This window comes from Apium graveolens, chromosome 6 (assembly GCF_009905375.1).
Source record: "Apium graveolens cultivar Ventura chromosome 6, ASM990537v1, whole genome shotgun sequence".
Classification (NCBI taxonomy): domain Eukaryota; kingdom Viridiplantae; phylum Streptophyta; class Magnoliopsida; order Apiales; family Apiaceae; genus Apium; species Apium graveolens.
Genome location: NC_133652.1, coordinates 301,311,981 through 301,335,710, shown reverse-complemented (window position 1 = coordinate 301,335,710; position 23,730 = coordinate 301,311,981). Strand labels below are relative to the sequence as shown.

General features: G+C 36.9%; 2 protein-coding genes across 3 annotated transcripts; both read left to right on the top strand.

Annotated features, from left to right (window-relative positions):
• The first annotated feature begins 11,347 nt into the window (after positions 1 to 11,347).
• LOC141668554 (FACT complex subunit SPT16-like) lies at positions 11,348 to 17,832 on the top strand. Its single transcript, XM_074475482.1, has 3 exons — positions 11,348 to 11,482; positions 13,284 to 16,488; positions 17,412 to 17,832. Exon 2 carries the CDS (start codon positions 13,314 to 13,316, stop codon positions 16,482 to 16,484), a length of 3,171 nt encoding a protein of 1,056 aa, XP_074331583.1. The 5' UTR covers positions 11,348 to 11,482; positions 13,284 to 13,313; the 3' UTR covers positions 16,485 to 16,488; positions 17,412 to 17,832.
• Positions 17,833 to 19,057: 1,225 nt separating this feature from the next.
• LOC141668553 (ADP-ribosylation factor 1) lies at positions 19,058 to 23,307 on the top strand. Of its 2 annotated transcripts, none has more exons than XM_074475480.1 (7): positions 19,058 to 19,163; positions 20,409 to 20,568; positions 20,683 to 20,753; positions 21,783 to 21,902; positions 22,665 to 22,783; positions 22,877 to 22,958; positions 23,042 to 23,307. In XM_074475480.1, the coding sequence occupies exons 2-7, from the start codon at positions 20,421 to 20,423 to the stop codon at positions 23,045 to 23,047; spliced, it is 546 nt and encodes a 181-aa protein (XP_074331581.1). In that variant the 5' UTR covers positions 19,058 to 19,163; positions 20,409 to 20,420; the 3' UTR covers positions 23,048 to 23,307. The 2 variants fall into 2 exon arrangements, with proteins under 2 accessions (XP_074331581.1, XP_074331582.1); XM_074475481.1 differs by having other exon boundaries at positions 19,112 to 19,239.
• Positions 23,308 to 23,730: the final 423 nt, after the last annotated feature.

Sequence of the window (23,730 nt, the reverse complement as noted above, 5' to 3'; positions counted from 1 at the left end):
CTTAGATAATTACCTTGCTAAATAGTAAGTGGTGGAGCTTGGATCTTCAAATTTTAAGAAAGAAGCCGAGAGCATGGAGAAGAAGAAGAGAGATTTTTGTGTTTTTCCTTGTTTTGCTTTTGGTTGGTTGATTTTTGTTGTTGGTTTTAGTAAATTACCTAGTTGCCCTTGATTTTGTGTGGTTAAAAAGTCACCACATTTCCTTCCCTCTTATGTCATGCTTGCATCACTTTGTGATGTCATCACCCCTCCTTTGTCCTCTTTCTATTGGTTGGATGACATCATCCCCACTAATCCCTTTGATTAGCTTTTAATTGTTTGCCTAATGACCGCTGATCTGTTATACGGTTCGCTTAACTTTCGTTTTCGTTTATCGTTTGAGGGATCATACCCGGGATCTTATTACTTAGGTTCCCTTAACCTTTCTCAATACATTATATTCCTTTTTATGATCCTCTACTATAATCCTTTAATTTAAATACTTTTTATCCTGTTACCTTTTTCTCAATTCTCTCAGTATCCAGTGGATTTCCGGGAAGAATCCAAGTGTTCGGAAATTGGATTCTGACGATCTTTACATACACTTATATACCACATAGAGTACTAATAATATCTCAGAATATCCATATCAGAACCCCTACATAGTGTGGCATGAAAAGTTTTCTCATTCAGCAAAAACACTATTCATAAGGGTTTCAAAAAAAATTTCCAAAAATTGGGGTTATTACAAGCATCCAAATACAACTTAAAACAAAGGTTCACAAGTAAAAACAAGGTATTCTCCGTCTTCGTTGAATCGTGTTAAACGGTCTTCTTATGTCTCTCCTTGATATGTCTCTGGCTTGATATAGCTTGATTATTTTTATTAAAAATGACCTAGAGATGTTTATATAGCAGTCCCATGCAGTGTAGAATTCTTTCTCTCAGAAACCAAGTAGAAACAGGAATCTGTCATCCCGACACGGCGCGGTCGCGCGCTTGATCAGCGCGGGCACGCTGGCTTTCTGTACTTCAAGCGCGGCCGCACGCTTGATCAGCGCGGCCGCGCTGGGCTTCTGCCATAATTTATTTTCTTCATTTTTCTTGCAGCTTCGAGCCGGTTTTCAACGAGCTTTTATTCCAACACCACATTGACACCAAATTAGCACCAAAACAATGCTAATTCACCTGATTACCTAGATAATGCCTGAAATGCAAAAATACTCGAAAACACGTTAAAACACTCAACAACTTGAGTACAAACGCATCAATTCAAAGCTTATTAGAGCGTTTTAAAGGGTCATAAATGCTACTCAACACCACACACTCTATGGGGCAAGTTGCCTTTGTTCTTCCGGGTCAGGCTTTCATATCCTTTCAACCAAAACAGGTTTCAACCTATCTTCCAGCGTAACTTGCGCAACACTCTTTTTGTTTCCTGCCGGAATGTGCTTTCTGTTGCTGCATCCGGCTAGTGATTCTGAGAAATACTAGGAGTTATAGGTCTAGTTTTGTCGGGCGATTAAATCCGTCTCCGATTTACTCACTAAAGTCTTCCGACCTAAGCTTTCGATTGGGGCTAGCTACGTGACCGCACTCTATTCTTTCGTGTAATCCCTTGCCAGACCCAGCGAATAAAAGCAAGAAAGGGCTTGCCTTTCAACAAGCTTACTTCTCGGAGGCAGGATTTGAACCTACAATCCTCAGATCATGAGTCTGATGAGTTAACCATTCCTCTACTCCGATGGACAAGTTATACGAATAGAATCAGAGAGGAAAAGAGCTTGAGAATTTATTTCTTTCTTGTGATATTTTCTTTTTGCACCTTAGCCTGCATTAGCTACACTTGCTGTAGGGCTACAATAGCTACTTTAGGGCTCTAGAGGCATTGAGTGAATGTGAATCAACCGTAAAACTGCTCTTGCGGAAGGCCATTTGTGTACCTAATTAGGAAATGTCGTTGTAGCACTCTTTACCAGGAAACCAACCAAGTACCGCATTCGTGGAATCGAATCTCGTAGTAAGTATGCATATCAAAGGTATACCATCGATAAAAGAAATAGCGTATAGAATGCAATGATTTTAGGTAGTTTCCTCCCTTAGTACTTGCATTATGCTAGTTTACCGCGTATATGATGTTGTCTACGGATCATCTAGGTCTTTGATCCACTTAAAAGGTTCTGAAAGAGACTCGACTGGAAGGAGAGTAGAGTTCTACTCACTTGCTTTTAGGAATAGCACTTCTTCGCCCAATACTACTTCTGAGAACCATTCTTCAACTAGTTATGGCAATGATAGCTCTAACCATTCTTCAACTAGCTCTGGTGATAATGATAGTTGCTCTAGCAACAACAATGATACAAGTGCACGGGAAAGCAATGGCAACAACTATGATACAAAGACTTCTTATAATGCACCTTATAGCACTTCTTCGCCTACCTCTAGCTCTGGAACCAAGACTACTTCTGATAACGATAGCTGCTCTAGCTCTGGCAATGAGAGCTCTAGTGGCAACAACACTTCTTCTACTACTTCTGATGCCCGAGAATGGGTGCAAGAACGGATCAAAGACCTAGATGATCCATGACTGAGATAAATATTGTTGAGTCTGAGGTCCATGGCAATGGCAAAGCTTGAGAAACGAGAAGCTACTAGAAGAGCTCACTATTTACAAGAAGTTGTCCGCCTCCAGAGAAGAGAGGACAACTTTTTTCTCAAGATACACAAGTTTCTCAGTCAAGAAAGTAGGGAACATATCTTCATTCTTTACATGTAGTCTGCGTTTTGAAGCATTCTTTCCCATTCATAGGCGTTAGGGGTTCTTTCTTCCTTAGACCCACCATCTATCTGCTTAGCCCCCTCGGTGAAAGAAAGGGAAATAATTCTGAATATTAGCTCTTCTGGAGCACTCTCTTAGCTTAGCTATCTACTAGGGAATCTTATCTAAAACCTACGATAATTGACTTCTCTCTTTTCCTTGAGATGCTTCCCGTGCGCTTCAAGGGTTCTCGAGTCCGGGAAAGAGGAAGGACAGAGAGGATACCATCTCCATCTAAGAAGGACAGGGAGGAGACCGCCTCTAAGACGAATCTCCTAGATGAGAAAACTACCCGAGGGCTCGAAGTGAATGAAGAATGATTGAGATGATAGCATAGCTAGGATGAACTTGAAAAGATCACAACGCATTCTTTCAAAGAGAAGAAGCAATTCTAGCAAAGAGAAGAAAGAAGCCATTCATTCGTAAACCTACAACTTACTTACTACTATCTTCTTATAAGACAGACTGGGAGACATAAGGGAGGCTCTATTCAACCATTCTTAAAAAGACTAGCTGCCATATAAGAAGAAAGAAGAGACTGCCTATTGCTTTGAAAGCGGCTTGGAAGGAAGGGAAGGAAAGACTCCATAACCAAAAGGCAAAGGCATTGGTCCTACCAAGCGTCCTACTAGGAATCTAGGAAGATAGAATAGCCTTCTATCTCATTCATTTCCTTTCTTCTATCTCACTCATTTCATTTCTTCTATCTCATTCATTTCCTTTATAGTTATAGGGGGTGGGTAACATTAATGTCTAAACATAGGATATCCGCTAAAGAAAGTTGTCATTGAGGGACCCTGCTTTGAGACTCTATTACCTATAAGATATGAGGAAGTTCATGGAAAAGGAAAACAGAGTCCTTAGGTACAGGATCAGAGGAGTCAAAGAGGAGATGCCCTACCGGGAATGTGGCGGGCTAGAATTATCATATAAAAAGCTAAGCTATGTCGTTCACCGGATCAAAAGATGGGCCTATTCGACGCTTGAACTCTCGTTGATGATGAATATGGTGATTTTAAGCCTTCTAGTTAGTGGAGTCTGTTACACCAGTTTGACTAATCATTACATGATATATAGACGGACTAGGGACGGCCTTTAACTGAATAAGAAGAAGAGGGAATGATATTGGCTCGCCCATGGAGTGGTAAGGAAAAGATAGGATGCCAGTGACTACTACGGAACGAGTTGGTGGAGTGTAGTTTACTTTACTTTAGCCTTTGGTGGAAAGTCACTCGACTGACGTTCAAGCTTCATTGCTACGGCTTTTGTTGATGCATATAAAAGAGTGATTACCTGGTCGAGTATCTTGCCATACCCCCGAAAGACTAACTAGCTACAGCTACTGCATATATTGATTGTATACCTTCCCGGGTGACTCACTTGCTTAGAGCTTCCAAGCATAGTATACCTTCCCGAGTGACTCACTTGCTTAGAGCTTCCAAGCATAGCTCAGATTTTGAAAAGTGATTTGCTGAAGCTTAATTTACAGCTCTTCTTTAACTCTTCTTTATTCTCAATCGGCGAAGCCTCACTCTTCTTATTAGTCTTGTTATCTCTATTCTTTCTTCTCTTATGCACCTTTTCTTACTTGCCTACGATCTTATAGAAAGAGTAGATAAACTATATAGAGTTGCTAGCTAGATTCTAGAACACTTTCTTACTTGCCTACGGTTTTGATAGAAAAGAAGAAGAAAGAATAAGATTTATTAATATGCATGGCTGCCTATAGAACATGTTGCCTCCGACCTATGTCTCACGACTGCAAATAGAACCTGTAGCTTCATGCCCCAAACGGCTACTAATAGAATAGGGTTGTGCCTACGCCTCTACCTACGCACGATGCCACCTGTGCCTATGCCTTTGCGTCTGATGCCACGAAATCTGTTGTAAAGTCAGTCTTACTAGGAACGGCACACATGCTCTATGTTAGATTGAATTGAATACCGATAACATGAGAAAAGAATTGCCCAGAGTTTATCACGTTCAAGCTATCAAGCTAGTCGAAGTTCCAGCTAGTCGAATCCTACTGCCCTTATGGGAGCAGATTCGATAACAGGATTCTTGCAAAGAGAAAGCGCTGGCCGATTTGCTCTTTCTTCCTCTACCGACATAGAAAAGAAAACTAGGATCTGAAGTCATGTCTCCTTCAATGCTCGGTTCATTAACTAGCCCTGCCTATACCTTAACCTTAACCTTAACCTAAGAGCCTTTTGTGTACATGTTCAGCCGCCCAATCAGCATTTCCACCTCTCCAACTCTAGAAAGCTATATCTCAACTTAACCCACTATCAAACTCATCCGCTTATACATTCTTGGTGTCATACTCACTCGTAAATTCTTGGTGTCATAATTTTTCTATTTTCAGGTGTGATCGGTCTAATCCTTGGAATAATTAGTTCTCTTTGAAATAATTAGGATTTTCTCTTTGAACTCGTCTTGGAATGGGCATTATGGCAAAGAACAAGAAGAAGACAAAATGAGAAATTTGTCCAATAGTCACAAATGGTGCCTCCACAGGTTGACATCTGATCCAACCTAGTAGTAAGCGATCCGCCAAAAACAACAAATATATTATATGGTAAATCGGGCAAAATTTTGCACTACGTACATACATACTTTGATTTAAAAAGGGTAAAGCCAACGACATATAAAATCTGGTTCTATTGCGGCTACACCTCCAGCTTTGTCAGGTATACTATGAAGAATGGCATGGATCGGTAGGAAATACCATTCCGGCATAATATGAGGCGGGGTGGGCATCGGATTAGCAGGTATATAATTGTCGGGATGCCCCAAAACATTAGGAGCATAAAAAATGAAAATGGAAGAAAAGATAGCAAAAACTACCCAACCTACTAGATCCTTTACATATTAATAAGGGTAAGAAGCAATTTTATCCGTATATGAATTTATACATAATGGATTATTTGATCCATATTGATGCAATGCGCCCAGATGAAGAATACTGGCGCCAACTAAAAGAAAGGGGAGTAAATAATGAAGACTAAAAAAATGATTTAAGGTGGCATTGCCCACGGAGAAATCGCCCCAAAGCCAAGTAACTATGGTATCTCCTACTAGAGGTATGGCGCTAGCTAAGCTTGTAATTACTGTAGCTCCCCAAAAGCTCATCTGACCCCAAGGTGGTACGTATCCTATAAAAGCTGTCACAATCATTAATAGGAAGATTACAACTCCGCTACACCGAACAAATTCCCTAGGACTGCTATAACTCCCATAATATAGACTACGAAATATATGAAAGTGAACCACAATGAGAAACATACTTGCCCCATTAGCATGCATATAACGGAGAAACCAGCCCCCTTGAACATCTCTCATAATGTGTTCTACGCTGTTGAAAGCTAGATCCACATGAGGTGTGTAATGCATAGCTAAAAAAATGCCAGTCACTATCTGAATGACTAAACAAATACCAACTAACGGACCGAACCCCACCCAATAATTAAGATTGCTCGAGGTTGGATAATTTATCAAATATTGATTAAGTATGGAGAATATAGGTTGTTTAAGAAGAGAGAATCGTTGGTTCCTTATAGTCATTTCATTATCTTTTCTATTGTGTATCCTGACAACTCTTAAAGTAAAGAAAGCACACCGCTTGCTTATTCCGCTTAAGCGGCCCGATGCGCTTTTCCTTATAATATAATTAAGAATAGAATTAATTGGAAGAGAGTAAGTGAGGCCTTTTCTCACAAACTAATGGGATGGGAATAAGGCTTTTTTCATTCAACGCAGTTACAACCTTAAGGCAACTTGTTCTACTTGTTCTATTACGATATTTCGAGTATTAATCTAAGGTAAGCCATAAAGGGGGCGTAGCGATTGCTTACTTAGTGCTTGTGCTAAGGAAATCGACACACATGAATGAATTTCATTCAATACTTCCCATTTTGTATTTATAGTAGGCTCGACCAGTCATCGAGACCCCATCTTAGCAGGTCCATCCCTTTTCTTAAGCCCAGTCACACAGACCTATACTTAGCAATTTGTAAGAAGATCCGAACGAAGACAATTAAATCAAGCGGCGAAGCGAGCTAAAAAGGGTGCCCTGAGTCGAGGCTCCTCCCTTTCATCTGGAAATCGAATTCTTGGTAGATCGAGTGGCAAAACATATATGTAAAGATGTACTTCCTATGGACTATGGGGAAGCGAGAAAAATGTTCTAAGCATATAGCTTAAAATTAGTTTGAATATGGGACACCAAGAGTTCAGGCAGGTGTCTAGTCTTTTTTATCTCCCAAAGGAAATCCCATGCATTAAGATAACAGGTTGGATCATCATAAAACACAGGAAATGGGTGCTCAATCAATGGAATGTTTGCTTTTAGATCTCTTCAAGTGCTTATATAAGAAAATCTCAGGTTGAGGTTGAAACTAGGGATCAACCTGTGGACATGTTGCGCTTTCACGGGTCACAAGCAAGCCGGTAAGCGGATAGATTGGATGTGGATGGATACCTAGTTTGTCCCTCAAAACTGCTCTTGCTTCCTTCTGTTGTGCGTCTGGAGTCCCATTCTTGCGATAAAATGCTCTATTTTAGCCGATTTGGTAAAAGACTTTTTAGATTCATCAATTGCACTCCTGTGAGATGAGAACTTGTCAAATTGTATGTGTAGTTCTATGTGGCAATCTGGTTGAACTTTCGTACTCTATGCCTACTACTTGTAACTTGTAAGGGAACATAGCAGACCTGAACTCGTCTGTACGGATCCTCTTCTTCTAGGAGGAGTGGTGATTGAACCATTTCTTCGCGCTACCCACTCTTCTCTTTCATAAAGGTATATGAATCTGACTTCATAGGTAGAGGGGGCCTATTTGGATCGTAAAGTCTAGTTAAGGCTTACTCTTTAGGCATATTACAAAGAAAAGTGTTCTAAGGCACCAAGGAAGTATTCAATGTCCGCCCCCTCGGCCCTGACGTATCTAAGACATAGTTCGTGGCATACGATCGAAGAAAGCTTGGCGGAAAGCTCGGACACCAACCTCAAAAGGCGGTGTTGACCCTGTTACAGTACAGGGGAGATCTGTTTAGCCAAAACGAGAAGATCTTCTATAGTCTAGTTAGGGGGTGGATTTTTTTTATTCCTCAATGGGTGCTGCTTTTGACTGCTATCTCGTATCGATCTAGTATTGCGGCTTACGCTAGATTGACTCCTTGAATACGAATAAACGTGAGAGCCAACCCCCATTTTGTCTATATAAAACCTAACCTTAAATTTGATCTTGAGTTGGTTCAAAGTTGAGGACTCAGAGCAAATTAACTCCAGGTTTGGTTCCGCAGCTTCTATAAAGTAAGATCTTCACAATTTGGTTGACTCTATTCATAAGATATAGGAACACACAAGCACAGGCGGGAGGTCTTTCAGAGCCTTCTGACAAGGGATTGGCTAAGATTTGATATTTGCTTTTGTCTCTCCCATTTCTGTGACCAAAATCACTTTGACTTATTCGACTAGACAGGGAAGGTCTGTCCCTTCTCCACTGGAAGTAGATGATCACGTAGGGCGAATGAATCAAAGAAAGAGAAACTTCTCCATCCCCGAAAGCGGAGTGACTTCTTGAATCTTTGAATAGAGAGCCCCATTAACCAGATAAGCTGGAGGAGACAAGCTACCTCACAGAAAGGATGACCAAGCTCAAAAATACTAGGAGGTTTTTGGTTCTGGGGTTGGAGATTAAGTAAAATCCAAGTTGGATTAGCTTGGATAGGGATTTCGAACTCTAATCAAGGCAAGGCATAATGCCAATCCGAGAATCCTTTATCAAAAGCCTTTTTTTGGGCATAACAAGCCCTGCCAACCGTTGACTGGCATCTCAATAGACTCTAGCGAGGAACCCGATTTGGCTTCAATTGAGCCAAGTTTTCGATTTCAATTAGGCTAGCAAGCCTAAGACGTCGTCATGCCTTTTTCTTAGTGCTCATAGGACCTTCCCACAGGGATATCGCTATGTAAGTTCCTGCCCATTCACCAGTTGATCTGATTCACGAGTTAAAGTTAATACGATGGACGAGTGGATAAGGAGAAGTTCGGGACAGATCCAGGAAAAACATGGAGAGAGCAGAGGACATACATATTTGTTTGTATCACCATAAAATGCACCTAGGAAAGACGATAGTCGACTGAATGAACGAGAAAGGGCACTCTCATTTGCCCAGTCGATAGAAAGAGAGCAGGGCTATCTAGTAGGCTCTTTGGCGAATGCACGGCTTGCTAAAGACTAGGGGCATCGAATTGCATGTGTTAAGCATATAGTTGAAGTAGCATGATGTAAGCTTCTTAGCGCTTATGCGACTACCTATAAGCTTCACCCTCCTTCTAAGAGAAGAAAGTAAGCAAGACTTTATATGCTACGACCTTTATTCAACATCAGAGACTTTTATGTTATTAACATTTACTCCAACTCATTAATGCCATTTTTCATACCATGCAAGGAATTTCGACTGAGAATGACACCTTATTCGCTCTGCTACAACGAACGAAATAACAGACCATTGAGGGCGGCTCAAACCATCCAAATTTGCTTTTGCCCGGGCCCACTTTCTTTTTTATTGCCTTATTGATGCAAAGTGGTGGAAACAGGTAATGAGACTGGGAAGTCAGTGCATTTAGAGTTCACTTCTTTCTTGTGCTTTGTTGCCGGTCGAGAAAGGTGCCAGTGGAACTACTATCTATGATTTACCCTTCATTGCTTGTCTTGACTTGAAAGAAAGTATCTTGAAGAAAGATTCCCGAGATGGTAGAGTCTTCTGCTCTCTTTCTACACCTCTCATTATTAGACCTCGAATTAGACTCAGGTGACTCAGACTTAGACTAAATTCCCAGGACATTTCTATTTAAAAGAAAAAAGAAAATGGAATGCAACTCTTACCAGCTGGTTCAACGGTGAGACGTGAAAACACCCGATCCCATTCCGACCTCGATATGTGAAATCGTCTTGCGCCATATGTACTAAGATTGTTCGGAGACATGGTCCAAGCCCGATGAAGAAATGAAGCCAACATTGACTGACTTTCATGGTTAAGATTCGACAAAAAAGAAAGAACAAAGATTAAGTTAGTGTTAAGTGAGTGAAAGATAGCTTTATGACGAGAGGAGGGGAAGAGTCTATCAAATTGTGACTCTAAAATAAATAAAAGAAAAAAGCGTGACGAGAATTCTAGAATTAGATAAAGAATTTTATTATTAGATACATACATTATGTTAGAAGGTGCAAAATCAATAGGTGCCAGAGCTGCTACAATTGCTTTGGCGGGAGCTGCTATTGCAATTGGAAACGTTTTCAGTTCTTTGATTCATTCTGTAGCACGCAATCCATCATCGGCAAAATAATTATTTGGTTATGCCATTTTAGGCTTTGCGCTGACAGAGGCTATTGCATTGTTTGCTATAATGATGGCTTTTCAGATCTTATCTGTATTCCAAATTAAAAATAGAGTCTATATATCGAATATTGTAAGCTTATAGATTGATAGAACTACATAGGGTCCGAGACCATTTTGCCTTTTTGTGTTGAAAAATTATAAAAGCGCCATCCTTGCACAATTATTTTTAAAAATAAGAAGAATTTGGTTATCGAATATGAATCGAACATCTTCCTCCTACTCACAAATTTCATGTAACCGCCATCATGCTACATAACTTTTTGAGTGAAAATTAAAAAAATTATTAGATAAGCCACTCCATCTCCTTTTATCAAATTCTATTTTTTTAAATTTAACTTTTGAGTAAATAAAATGTTGGTTTATATAATTTATGTGACTCCGTTTTTTTAGTTTTTGTAGTTTTATTCTAAAATTTCAAAAACCACTTTGTTATTTAACCAAAAAATGTATTGAAATTGTGTTGGTACCAAGAATCGAACCCGTGACTAAATTTCATTTTAAAACCATTGTGCTATATAAATTTTGATTCTATTAGAAAATTATATTTTCTCATTTTAAATTTTAACTTTTTAGTAAATAAAATGATAGTTTATACAATTATATATCTGCAATTAAAAATTGTAATTAGACGCACACGTGCGCGCGCACACATATATCAATTATTTATCAATTATGTTGTAATTGTTATGATATATATATATATATATACACATCATAAAATTAAATATTTTTATTAATGTGAGAGGGTTTATTATATAAGTTTTCACCACTTAAGTTATCTATATGTATGAAAAGAAAAAAAAAGACAATACAATGATCACCTTTATATCATCTCAATTTTATTGCATATTTATTTATTTAAATTTTTTATGAAATGTAATTAAATTTATAAAGACATATATTCATTATTACGTAATTGATGTATGAATCTAAAATAAAATTAAAATAATCATTTATCACATTCAAAAATTATTTTTTTATAGGCACAATTTCGTTCGAAATAATATTTTGATATAAATACAGGCCCGTGACGGCTTGTAAGCTAGTTAATAATAAAAAAGAAAAAATTATCATGAGTTTCCCGCCAAATTGAACGTGGGAAATATTACCGCCATTTATCATCAAATAAATAAAGACACGAGGGAGAAAGCAGAAAGTCAGAAACAAAGAACCAACAAAACGACATCGTTGAATGTGTGTATTTCTAGGGTTCCTGAAGGGCGAAAAGATTGAATGATTGATTAATCACTTTACAAGCACAAATCTCATTAAACCCTGGTAAATTGTTTTTTCATTTCGTTTATTTGGCGTTTACGAACCAATGCTGTGATAGAATTAGGGTTTTGTATGAACCCTAATACTTGTTTTGTGTTGTTTACGATTATTTTGTTATCGAGTTGCGTTGTTAAGTGCTTTGAATAGTTTGTTACATGACCGTTGAGTTTGTTAGAAATATTGTTGGATAAGTAGTTGTTATCGAGTTGGGTGATAACTGTTTTATGACTGTTGAGTTTGTTAGGAATATTGTTGGATAAGTAGCTGTTATCGAGTTGCGGTGATTACTGTTGAGTTTGTTAGGAATGCTGTTTGTAAAATACTTGTATCTGCGGTGATAACTGTTTTAAATGTGGAATATTGTTGGATAAGTAGTTGTTATTGAGTTGCGGTGATTACTGTTTTATGGCCGTTGAGTTTGTTAGGAATGCTGTTTGTAAAATACTTGTTATCGAGTTGATAACTGTTTCTAAATGTGGAATATTGTTGGATAAGTAGTTGTTATTGAGTTGCGGTGATAATTGTTTCATGACTGTTGAGTTTTTTAGGAATGCTGTTGGTAAAATACTTGTTATCTGCGGTGATAATTGTTTCTGAATGTGGAATATTGTTGGATAAGTAGTTGTTATTGAGTTGCGGTGATAATTGTTTCATGACTGTTGAGTTTTTTAGGAATGCTGTTGGTAGAATACTTGTTATCGAGTTGCGGTAATAAGTGTTTCTGCCTGTGATTTTGTAAGGAATATTGTTGGGGAAGTAGGTGTTTATATTTTTTAGGCGTCAGATAAAGATGAGGAAAAGGTAATGAGCATTTTTGTCGAAATAAAGCATCAGATCCGGTAATAAATGTACTAACACTACTCATAATGTAACCCTTGTTAATTGGGTTTCAGATTTGTAATGGCGATGTTTCGAATATTGATTACATTACATGTTTTGCCATTTCCATATCCAATAACCAAACACTATGGCTTGACTAGTGTTAGTTATTTTATTGGTAGGTTGTTAATTGCTATGTCATTTGAAATGAATGCAGTATGGTAGCTTTGTTAATTAACCAAGAAAGCACGAATTTACTTTTTGAAAACAATAGAATTTGTAGAGTGCAGTAATAGCTTTGTTCGTATGATGTCGATTCATTCTACAATTCAGTATATTTTGACATTGAAATATTGAGTATCTGAACTTAATGAACTTAACTGTTCAGAGTTAGAACTATTAATTTTATTTCTAAAATCTGTCGATGTTGGTGTGGTGTTGCCTGCGCATTCAATTTACATGCTGAAAAAACCTAGAGAAGAGAAGGAATAAGAAGTGTGAGTTTTTTTGAATGTGGCTAGATTATTTAATAGAACATATGGGCTTAAAATATTGTCGTGCTATTTGGTTCAGTTGGCGTTTGTCGTATGTGGCAGGGGAATTTAATAGAATTAACAGCCGAGAAGAAACAATAGACGGTATTCATGAATCCTCATCAGTTTACCTGTATTTATTAAACACATTTGACTCTGTTAATAGCCGTTTGGTATAAATTGATATGGAAAAAGAGAGAATGAGTGAGTTTACTTTCAGAAATCACTGACAGAGTACAAGTACCGGCAGAGGACCAAGAAACCACTTGACTCCATTCCCCTCTGCGTCTTTTGTTTTTTCGGCTCCCTTCTGCCTCATTTAGTCATTTTCCATTATATTTATCCCAACAAATACTTGCTCCCATTTTCTTTCTCCCTTTTGCTCCACCCTTTGCAGGGGAAAGAACAATATCACAAACTGATTATTATTTGTTCTGTCTCGTGGTTTACAGGTGACTATTATATGTTATAGATAAATTAAAATGGTTGAACAGAGAAACAGCAATGTAGCTCCAGGTGCTTATAGCATCAATGCAGATAACTTCAAGACTCGGTTGAAAATATTGTATTCTCACTGGACAGAAAACTGTAATGATCTATGGGGTTCTTCTGAAGTTATTACTGTAGCAACTCCTCCACAATCAGAAGACCTGCGCTATCTTAAGTCGTCATCCCTAAATATCTGGTTGGTTGGGTACGAGTTCCCAGATACTATTATGGTATTCATGAAAAAGCAGATACATTTTTTGTGTAGTCCAAAGAAGGCTTCTCTACTCGGAGGTTTAAAAGGACCTGCTAAGGAGGCTCTTGATGTTGATATCATAGTGCATGTGAAAAGCAAAAATGATGATGGAACTGCACTAATGGATGCTGTATTCCGTGCAGTACGCGCTCAGTCGAGAGTGGATGCTCCAGTTGTTGGGCATATAGCAAGAGAGACTCCTGAGGGAAATCTTTTGGAGAAGTGGGCTGAGAAACTAAAGAATGAAAAATTCATGCTTTCTGACATATCAAATGGTTTTTCTGACCTATTTGCTGTGAAGGACGGTGCCGAGATTATGAATGTGAAGAAATCTGCTTATTGGAGTTCATCAGTTATGAAGCTTTTTGTGGTCCCAAAGATGGAAAAAATCATTGATGAGGAGAAAAAAGTTTCTCACTCTTCACTTATGGAAGAGACAGAGAAGGTGATTGCTGAACCTGCAAAAATCAAGGTGAAGCTGAAGGCTGAAAATGTTGATATCTGCTACCCTCCAATTTTTCAGAGTGGTGGGCAATTTGATTTAAAACCGAGTGCATCAAGCACTGATCAGAGCCTCTACTATGATTCTACCAGTGTCATATTGTGCGCAATTGGGACTCGTTACAGTAACTACTGCTCGAATGTTGCACGTACTTTTCTTATAGATGCTAATGCAATGCAGACCAAGGCCTATGAAGTCCTTCTAAAAGCTCAAGAAGCCGCGATTAGTGCTTTGAGGCCCGGTAACAAGGCCAGTGTCGCCTACCAAGCAGCTCTTTCCATAGTTGAGAAAAATTCTCCCGAACTGGTTGCCAACTTGACCAAATCTGCTGGAACAGGAATTGGCCTTGAATTTCGTGAGTCAGCACTCGCTTTAAATGGAAAGAATGACAGGGTGCTTAAAACAGGCATGGTTTTTAATGTTACAATTGGTTTCCAGAATTTGCTAACCAACACCAAAGATCCGAAGACCCAAAAAGTCTCCATGTTGCTTGCTGATACAGTTGTAATTACTGAAAATGGTCCAGAAGTAGTGACTTCTACTAGCAGCAAAGCTGTTAAAGATGTTGCATACACCTTCAAAGAAAGCGAAGAAGAGGAGGAGCTGGAAGAGATAGAAGCAACTGCTGGTGATCCAAATGCTCTTAAGACAACACTCAGGTCGGTTAATCATGAGATGTCAAAGGAAGAGATAAGAAGAAATCATCAAGCAGAACTTGCCCGCCAAAAGAATATTGAAACTGCTAGGAGGCTAACTGCTGGAGGCTCTGGGTCGGTGGATAACCGTGGTGGCACAAGATCCTCTGGTGACTTGGTTGCATATAAGAATGTTAACGATGTACCTCCTCCAAGAGGTCTACTAATTCAAATAGATCAAAGGAATGAAGCTATTTTATTGCCTATTTATGGTTGCATGGTTCCATTTCATGTAGCTACTGTAAAGAGTGTTAGCAGCCAGCAGGATACCAGTCGTAATTGCTATATCCGAATCATATTCAATGTACCGGGTACTCCCTTTAATCAACATGATCAGAACACTTTAAAGTTTCAAAGCTGCACTTTTGTCAAGGAAGTGTCATTCAGGTCAAGGGACCCAAGGCACAGCAGTGAGGTTGTACAAGTAATCAAGGCCCTCCGAAAGCAGGTTGCTTCCCGAGAATCAGAGAGAGCTGAGAGGGCAACTTTAGTTACTCAGGAAAAGCTCCAACTTGCAGGTTCAAAGTTTAAGCCAATAAGGTTGTCTGATCTATGGATTCGTCCAGTGTTTGGTGGTCGTGGAAGAAAGCTGACAGGTACATTAGAAGCACATGTAAATGGATTGCGATATTCAACTTCACGACCTGATGAGCGTGTGGATGTTATGTATGCTAACATAAAGCATGCTTTCTTCCAGCCAGCTGAAAAAGAAATGATAACTCTTGTGCATTTCCATCTGCACAATCACATCATGGTGGGGAATAAGAAAACGAAGGATGTGCAGTTCTATTGTGAAGTGATGGATGTGGTGCAGACAATTGGGAGTGGAAAGAGGTCTGCTTATGATCCTGACGAGATTGAGGAAGAACAGCGAGAGAGGGCTCGTAAAAACAAAATTAACTCAGGCTTTCAGACTTTTGTGAATCGTGTAAACGATCTATGGGGTCAACCTCAGCTTAAAGAGCTGGACTTGGAATTTGATCAGCCACTAAGAGAGCTTGGCTTCCATGGGGTACCATACAAATCCTCTTGCTTTGTGGTTCCAACATCAAGCTGCCTTGTTGAGCTTATAGAGATGCCTTTTGTCACAGTTTCTTTAAGTGAGATTGAAATTGTTAACCTGGAGAGAGTTGGGCTTGGTCAGAAAAACTTTGACATGGCAATTGTTTTCAAGGACTTTAAGCGGGATGTTTTCCGTATTGATTCTATCCCTTCATCATCCCTTGATGGCATCAAAGAGTGGCTTGATACAACAGACATAAAGTATTATGAAAGCAGACTTAATATGAACTGGAAAACCATACTGAAGACGATCACCGATGATCCAGAAAAGTTCATTGAGGAGGGTGGATGGGAATTTCTGAATTTGGAGGCTAGCGATTCAGATTCCGAGAAATCTGTTGAGTCAGACCAAGGATACGAGCCATCTGATGTGCAATCTGATTCAGAATCAGACGACGACGATGATGATGAGAGTGCCTCTTTGGTGGACTCTGAAGATGATGATGAAGAAGAAGTTTCTGAGGAAGGAGATGAAGAGGAGGAAGAAGGAAAAACATGGGAAGAGTTGGAAAAGGAAGCGACCAATGCAGATAGAGAGCACGGAGCTGAATCAGACAGTGAAGAGGACAGGAAAAGAAGGAAATCAAAATCATTTGGGAAGTCACGGGCACCTTCAGGTGGAAACTTCAGTAAGAGGCCCAGAATGAGGTGAACAGGTGAGAGTGGTCTCAGGTCCCCTGTTTCTCCTTCACCTAAACTACTATTACAAAACTATTGACATTAGCACTAGAATGTTAGTTCAATTTAATTTTATTTTTACATTCTTTTAAAAACAGTAGTATTGATGCCATGCTTTACAATAACTATGCACGAAAAATCTCTTTAAAACATGCAACAAACTGACAATTTTAATTTTCACATTCACTACTATTATAAGTTTCTTTTGGAAATTAATTTTCCAAAAAGAGAATCCTGGAGAGATTTAAACTAATAATTTAGACGTATGAGTGTAAGAAATAAGAACTATACACAAAAAAACTACTCCTCTACAGTTGCTAAAAATTATGATGGCCTTTATGTTTTATTAAATGCTCATTGTGATCTTGTTCTATATAGGAACTCCGAAATCATATTAGTATACAAAATATAAATATTGTTTTCAGTCTCATAGCTAAACATTAATTGCTATTGTCATTTACGTTTTTGGTTGTTGTAGACCCATGACCTTTATTTGTTTTGCTAGTACATCAAATCGAGGTGATTTTTTTGTTTAAATCACAATTTTATTCATGCATTGACTCCTGGTTTTTCAAAATAGTCTATTGATTCTGTATTACTGCTATATTGAATTCATTTGTAACTACATGATTCCCAAATTTATGCCCATGCATGTGAGGATGAGACTAATAAACATGCTCATCTGCAGCGAGAGGTGAAACAATTTACTGTGACTGACACATTTATTCTAGTGTGGAAGTTGCGTAATAGTACTATCTGTCTTATAGTACTTGTGTTAAGTTGCGCAATACATTTATTCTAATGTAGCACCGAAGAATTCATGTTAATGCAGATGTTTTTTAAGCTATGGTCTTAACTAACGCAGACTTGTATTCTGATATACTTATCTCTATATTTGCAGTTTCTGATCCTCTCAAATTTAGGATTAACAAGATGGACTTAGACGTGCTTGCAAGCTAAGAGTATTCAGGAAAGGTGGAGTAACATATTTTATTAGGAAGCATCATCCTTATGTCGAGCCTCTGGCTTTTTCTTGTGAAACTTTTGTCAACTGCACTTTTGCACGGCGCAGTTTGTCTGAGTTGTTTAGCGACATTAACTACATTAGTTCTTGAATTTTGGTGTTATGGTTATGATCACTGTCCTGGAGAAGTATACATATTTGCTTTCTTATGGGATTGCTGCTTTATTATGTGATTCTCTTAGCACCTGCTTAGCAGGTTTTAAAACCAGACCCTGTTTGGTATAAAACATGATCTACATTATCTATAAACTGTTTACAATGCTTATGACAATTAGAACATTTGCAAATTTCAGCATGATGTGATTCGGCTCAGGTTTGAATCAATTAGTTAAATTTTCATCTCTCATATTTGGCTCGTTATTTTTACTAATTTGTTGAGTTTTCTATATGAAAATGAATGTATTTATTTGTTCAAAATGAAATAATTTGAGTCATGATCTTTTTATTAGAAAATTAAATTACATCTAAATTTTAAACAATATTAGCATGTAAACTAGAATTTTTTAATACCTTAAAATACATGTAAAAGGATTAAATATCAATTAAAGTTGGACGAAATTATAAATAAGAACTTTCTTATTTGAGTGAAATGTGCATACATCTAAATTCTAAATTTGAAAATTGAATAACCGTTTCCATAGAAATTACCAAAAATACTTTTTTTTAAAAAAAAAAAATTATTTGCGATTTTACTCTCTTATGAAAAATATTTGTAAAAATACGGTGCAATTTGGGTCTGTTTGGGTGATGTCAAATAAGTGGCTTATTGACTTATAAGTCCGTAATTACTTATCTACGAGTGTTTGTCAAACCAACTTATAAGTTGAATAAGTTGAATTTACAACTTATAAGCTGATAAATTGAATGTTAGTGATGACGTACTTTTTCTTAACTTATTTTGATTTTTCGTTTTTTTTTTAATTTTAGTTTTGAAATATATGTTTGTAAATGTTATTTAAATTTAAATTTCACGAATTAAGATAATTATATTTTAAAATTATTTATTTTAGTCCATTTAAGTATAAAAAATTCTGACATATAAGTAAATTATCCAAACACTTATATAACTTGTAAGTGTTTTATCTACTTATCACTTATAAGTTACATATGTGTTTTAAGTTATAAGTTACTTATTTTAAGATTTGCTAAACGGACACAAAATCAAACAAATATGCAATCAGTTAACGGAATTTTTTTGATTGCATTTGAGATTGTACGAGATTTCATGGAGTTGAATAAACTCGTCCAAGATCCCATCTAGTTGAATCGAGTTTCGAGTTTGTATGTAATTAAATTAACTCGTCCAAAATTGCATTTAATTGATTCAAATTTTGAGTTGCACTAAATCGTATTTTTGCAATATTTTTTTTTAAATTATAGTATTTTTGTAAAAACGTTTTTGGCCTTGATTATTATTTTTAAAATGAGCCATTTTTCTATTTAAATTATTTAACTATATATTCTAAACAAAGATTTATTACACTAAAATTTTATAACAAAACTTTTACTACACTAAACATAAATATTTTTATGAGTATATATTTGATTAAAAAAAGGCAATTGTTCTTCTGTACATTGTGCATCTCTCTCTCTCAATCTCTCTAGATCTCTCCCAACCGCCTATATCCGGTAAGCACGGGTCTGATATCTGTTCTCTCTGTCTCTCTCTCTCTCTCTCTGTCTCTCTCTCTCTCTCGATTTTGGTGTAAGTTTTTCTCCATCTCTCCTCTAAATTTCATGTTGTTATATATATATATATCTGGCGGATCTAATTTGATTTTGTGAATTGCTACATCTGTTTAATTAGAATAAAAATCCATTTAATTATCAATTTTAATTTATTAAATTCCCTCTCTAAGGTGTATGTATGTGTGTGTAATGTTGTTAGTAATGTTGTTAGTTCTGGTTCGTTTTGTTTAGGGGTTTAGACTCCGTTTGTTTCCCGGAAAATAACTTGAGTTTTCGTAAATTTACGGAGTAGTTGATGATTTCTGTTAGGGATTAAATTTATGTATATTCCGAATGAAAGTAGCATTTTTTTTAAATTAAGGCTAATTGTGGTTGTTAATGTAATTTATGCAGCATATGATTCATTTTCGATATCTAGATGATGAAAAATATAATATAAGCTTTATGTTTTAATTTTTCGGTGATTATTAGCTTGTGAGAATGTCGTTACGTTAAGATATGCTGTTAGACAATGTAGGTCTATAAGAGGGTCATACTTGCATCCCTGTTTTTGTTTTGACGAAAATGATTTGCAACACATACGAAAAATGAAAGTGTTGAGCTGCTGATGTTGTTCTTAATGATGGGATAGTCCGTTGGGGAAGTAACTGACTTTGTTTTATCAGTTCTAGGATTAACTAGGATTAATTGAATTTGACTTTTCCGGCGCCCCTTTTAATTAATAAATTAGATTTTCAGAATGTCCAATTCCAGGTTTGTTAATGTAGTTTCCGCAATATATGATTCGTTTTCGATATCTAGATGATGAAAATATAAGCAATACATTTTAAATTTGTCTGTGATTATTAGCTTTTGAGAATGTCGTTACGTTAAGATATGCTATTAAACAATGTAGGTCCATCTATAACAGGGTCATACTTGTATTCCTGTTTTATTTTTGAAATTTGTATGACGAAAATGATTTGCTACACATAAGAAAGATGAAAGTTTTGAGCTGCTGATGTTGTTGTTAAATATGGGGATAGTCCGTTGTGTAAGTAACCGACTTTGTTTTATTAGTTTTAGGATTAACTAGGATTAATTGAACTTGACTTTTCCCGCCCCTTTCTTTTTCGGTTACGTTTAAATTTTAGTTTAAAAAATTAGCGTGAAAATGGGTTTTGACTTTGATTACTGGCCTTACAGTTTATAGGAAAAATGGGGTTGTCTTTCACTAAGCTGTTTAGTCGGCTGTTTGCGAAAAAGGAGATGCGTATACTTATGGTAGGTCTCGATGCTGCGGGTAAGACCACTATATTGTATAAGCTCAAATTGGGAGAGATTGTTACTACCATTCCTACAATTGGTATGTTTTCTTTACTTATTGTCATTTGTTTGGTTGTTTCCTTATGAAGAAATACTACTGCTAAAAGGTTATGTTTTTGGTTTGGCAAATTAAATCATTTCGGTCTTTGCATAGGGTTTAATGTGGAGACCGTAGAATACAAAAACATCAGCTTCACTGTCTGGGATGTCGGTGGTCAGGACAAGGTATATTGTGTTTTGTTTTAGCAATATATTGTCATTACTGTAAAAACCCCTTTTGATACATGCAATTGTTGTGATCATTCATTTTCAGTCAACATTTTACCACCAAATAGGCATATATTGAGGAATGTACATTAACATTGTCTAATATAACGCACATTATAAATACAAGTTTTCGACCTATGTATCTACTTCGTATTGTCCTTTCTAAAATTTTATCTATTGTATTTGTCCTTTTAAGTTTAAGTTTCTACGAGTATGCCCAGTGCTACTGCCAAAATGCATACAGCAATTTCTATATTATGGAACCAAAAAGTGATTTTGTTGTTATAATGCAATTGAAGTCCAGTGCATAGTTTTAAAACAGAATCAAATTACCCCAAGTAGAACCAAATTCCATTAATTTATGTTTGAAAAATGTATGCTAGCTTTTAATTGTCCATCTCCCCACTTCCCACTTGCATGCTTATGTGGCACTTATATTTAAACCGAAGTATAGCATGATGCTATATTAAATTCAAGACTTCAAGTTTAGCATTGGAGTGGTGTGTTTTTCGTTTGATGTCAAATTATAGAAATAGCACAACTTGTAGCATTGCATTGGACATGCTCTAGTAAGTGTTAAAGTAGCATGAACAACTTTTGTTAAGTTCTTTTGAACTGTCAAGGTTAAGTTCGGTGTTCCTCTGCTTGATGTATGCTAAAATTCTTTGTAAGGTGTCAAATTGATTTTATTATTCACCACTAAAGTCTCTATTTTTCAATACTTATATATAGTGTTAACATTTCAAGCTACATCATAAATATTGTGGACCACTGGTTAATATGATGATTATTTATGCGTAGACAACAGTTAACTAATTTTTCCTGTTTAAAAGTCTATAGTCAAAATTTGCTTCCCTGACTAAATTTTCCCCTTCATGCGTAATTGTCATCTATGACCTTGCCACTGTTCTATTCTATGAATTTGCATTTATGAAGTGCATATAAGTGGTATGCTTATGAGATTCTTTTTATGTAATCCTTGTGTAGATTCGGCCCTTGTGGCGTCACTATTTCCAAAATACCCAAGGGCTGATCTTTGTGGTTGATAGCAATGATAGGGATCGTGTGGTTGAAGCGAGGGATGAGTTGCACAGGATGCTGAACGAGGTATTTGTACCTTTTAAATTAGAGTTTTTCTGTATAATTTTCATTTTACCTGATCCCCAATCTTTTAACGATAAGGAGGAGGCTAGAACGTGAATATTCACATTAGATAACTAAAAGCCTTTTCCCAAAACTAGGAAAACATAACCTATTTTTTGCAGAACTGATAAAAACATATATATATTCCTAAATCCTAATCAAGGATTGTTTTAGAGGTTATCCCCTATGTATGAATATGCACACTCTTGTAATGGCGAGAAGCATGTGGAAGCTATCTAAAACTTTGGGTGAAAAGCCTGTCCCTTGGTGAGTACATCACATTTTACATCACAGATATCATTGTCATTCGTATCTAACCTGGTTAGGCATCAGCGCAGAGATCATTATCAACTGTATATAACCTGGTTAGACAACCTCATTTGACACAGAGGTCATCATCATTCGTTATCAATTGATGGAAAACATTTTTATTCCAATGTTATCTAACCTGGTTAGGCATTAGCGCAGAGATCACCACAGAGATCATTATAGTTCATATCTAAACCGGTTAGGCATTAGCGCAGAGGTCCTTATCATAACCTGGTTAGGAAATCCCATTCGACACAGAGATCAGCATCATTCATTATCAATTGATGGAAACTTGCCAACTTTTTATTTTTCAATGTTATCCAACCTGGTTAGGCGTTAGTGAAGAGATCATTATCATTTGTTGTTTATGCTGTCTAATGTATCTTTTACAGTAACTGTCTTGCTTATTTTATATAGGATGAGCTAAGAGATGCAGTGCTTCTTGTTTTTGCTAACAAACAAGATTTACCCAATGCCATGAATGCTGCTGAGATAACCGATAAGCTTGGTCTTCACTCGCTCAGGCAGCGCCACTGGTATATCTCTTGCTCTCTTGATTATTCATGCAGTGCAAAGTGCATGATTATAATATTAATACCAAATCAAATCGTCTTGTTCAAATTTTCTAGGTACATCCAGAGTACATGCGCGACGTCTGGGGAAGGGCTGTACGAGGGTCTGGACTGGCTCTCCAACAATATTGCTAACAAGGTATTTAGATATGCTGATTTCATAAAACAAATTGTCATTTACATTGAAGATTTATAATTCGTTCTATCCTCCCATTGCCGCAGAGTTGATGATGTGAGTTTTCATGACTTTTTGAGCTGGATGCAGAACGGATAAGCCCATTTTCTCGGGATTTATGTTTTATGCATGTTATATTATGTGATTTCTGTTTGGTGTTCAGTTTATTGTTTATAGTACTTATTTATACTAGTTTTATCCTTGGCAGTGGTTAGGACGAGCTCTCTGCCTTATAGTCGATGAGTTCCTTTAAACGCTAGTTGTATCAAGGTTATTATTAATGAATGAAGTTATGGACTAACAATACCTTGAATAGATGATGTCGATAAAAAGTCAATATGTTAGCCTCATTATACTCTTGTAGAGGCAGTTTGTGCAGAGCTGCGAAGGGAGTAGCTATAGTGTTCATAATTGCAGCCTATCATTTGGAAAATGGTGTTCTCTTAGGGTTAAATGTTTTGGGAACAAAACCTGGCTTTTCCGATTTAATTTCGCGTTCAATTTATTTGAGGATCATCAAAATCCAAACATATCTGTTTCATATAATTAGAAGAAAATAATTTTAATATCTTCTCTGGCATATGAATTTTATCACATTACAGGATTGCAGAGAAGTTCAAAAATTGTGCCCAATTGATAATATGTTATCCACTGGAGTCATTCATCTACCTTAACATTCACAGTTATGATGCTTATCTTTGAGATATTACTTAAGAGCAACTCCAAAGGCTTCTCT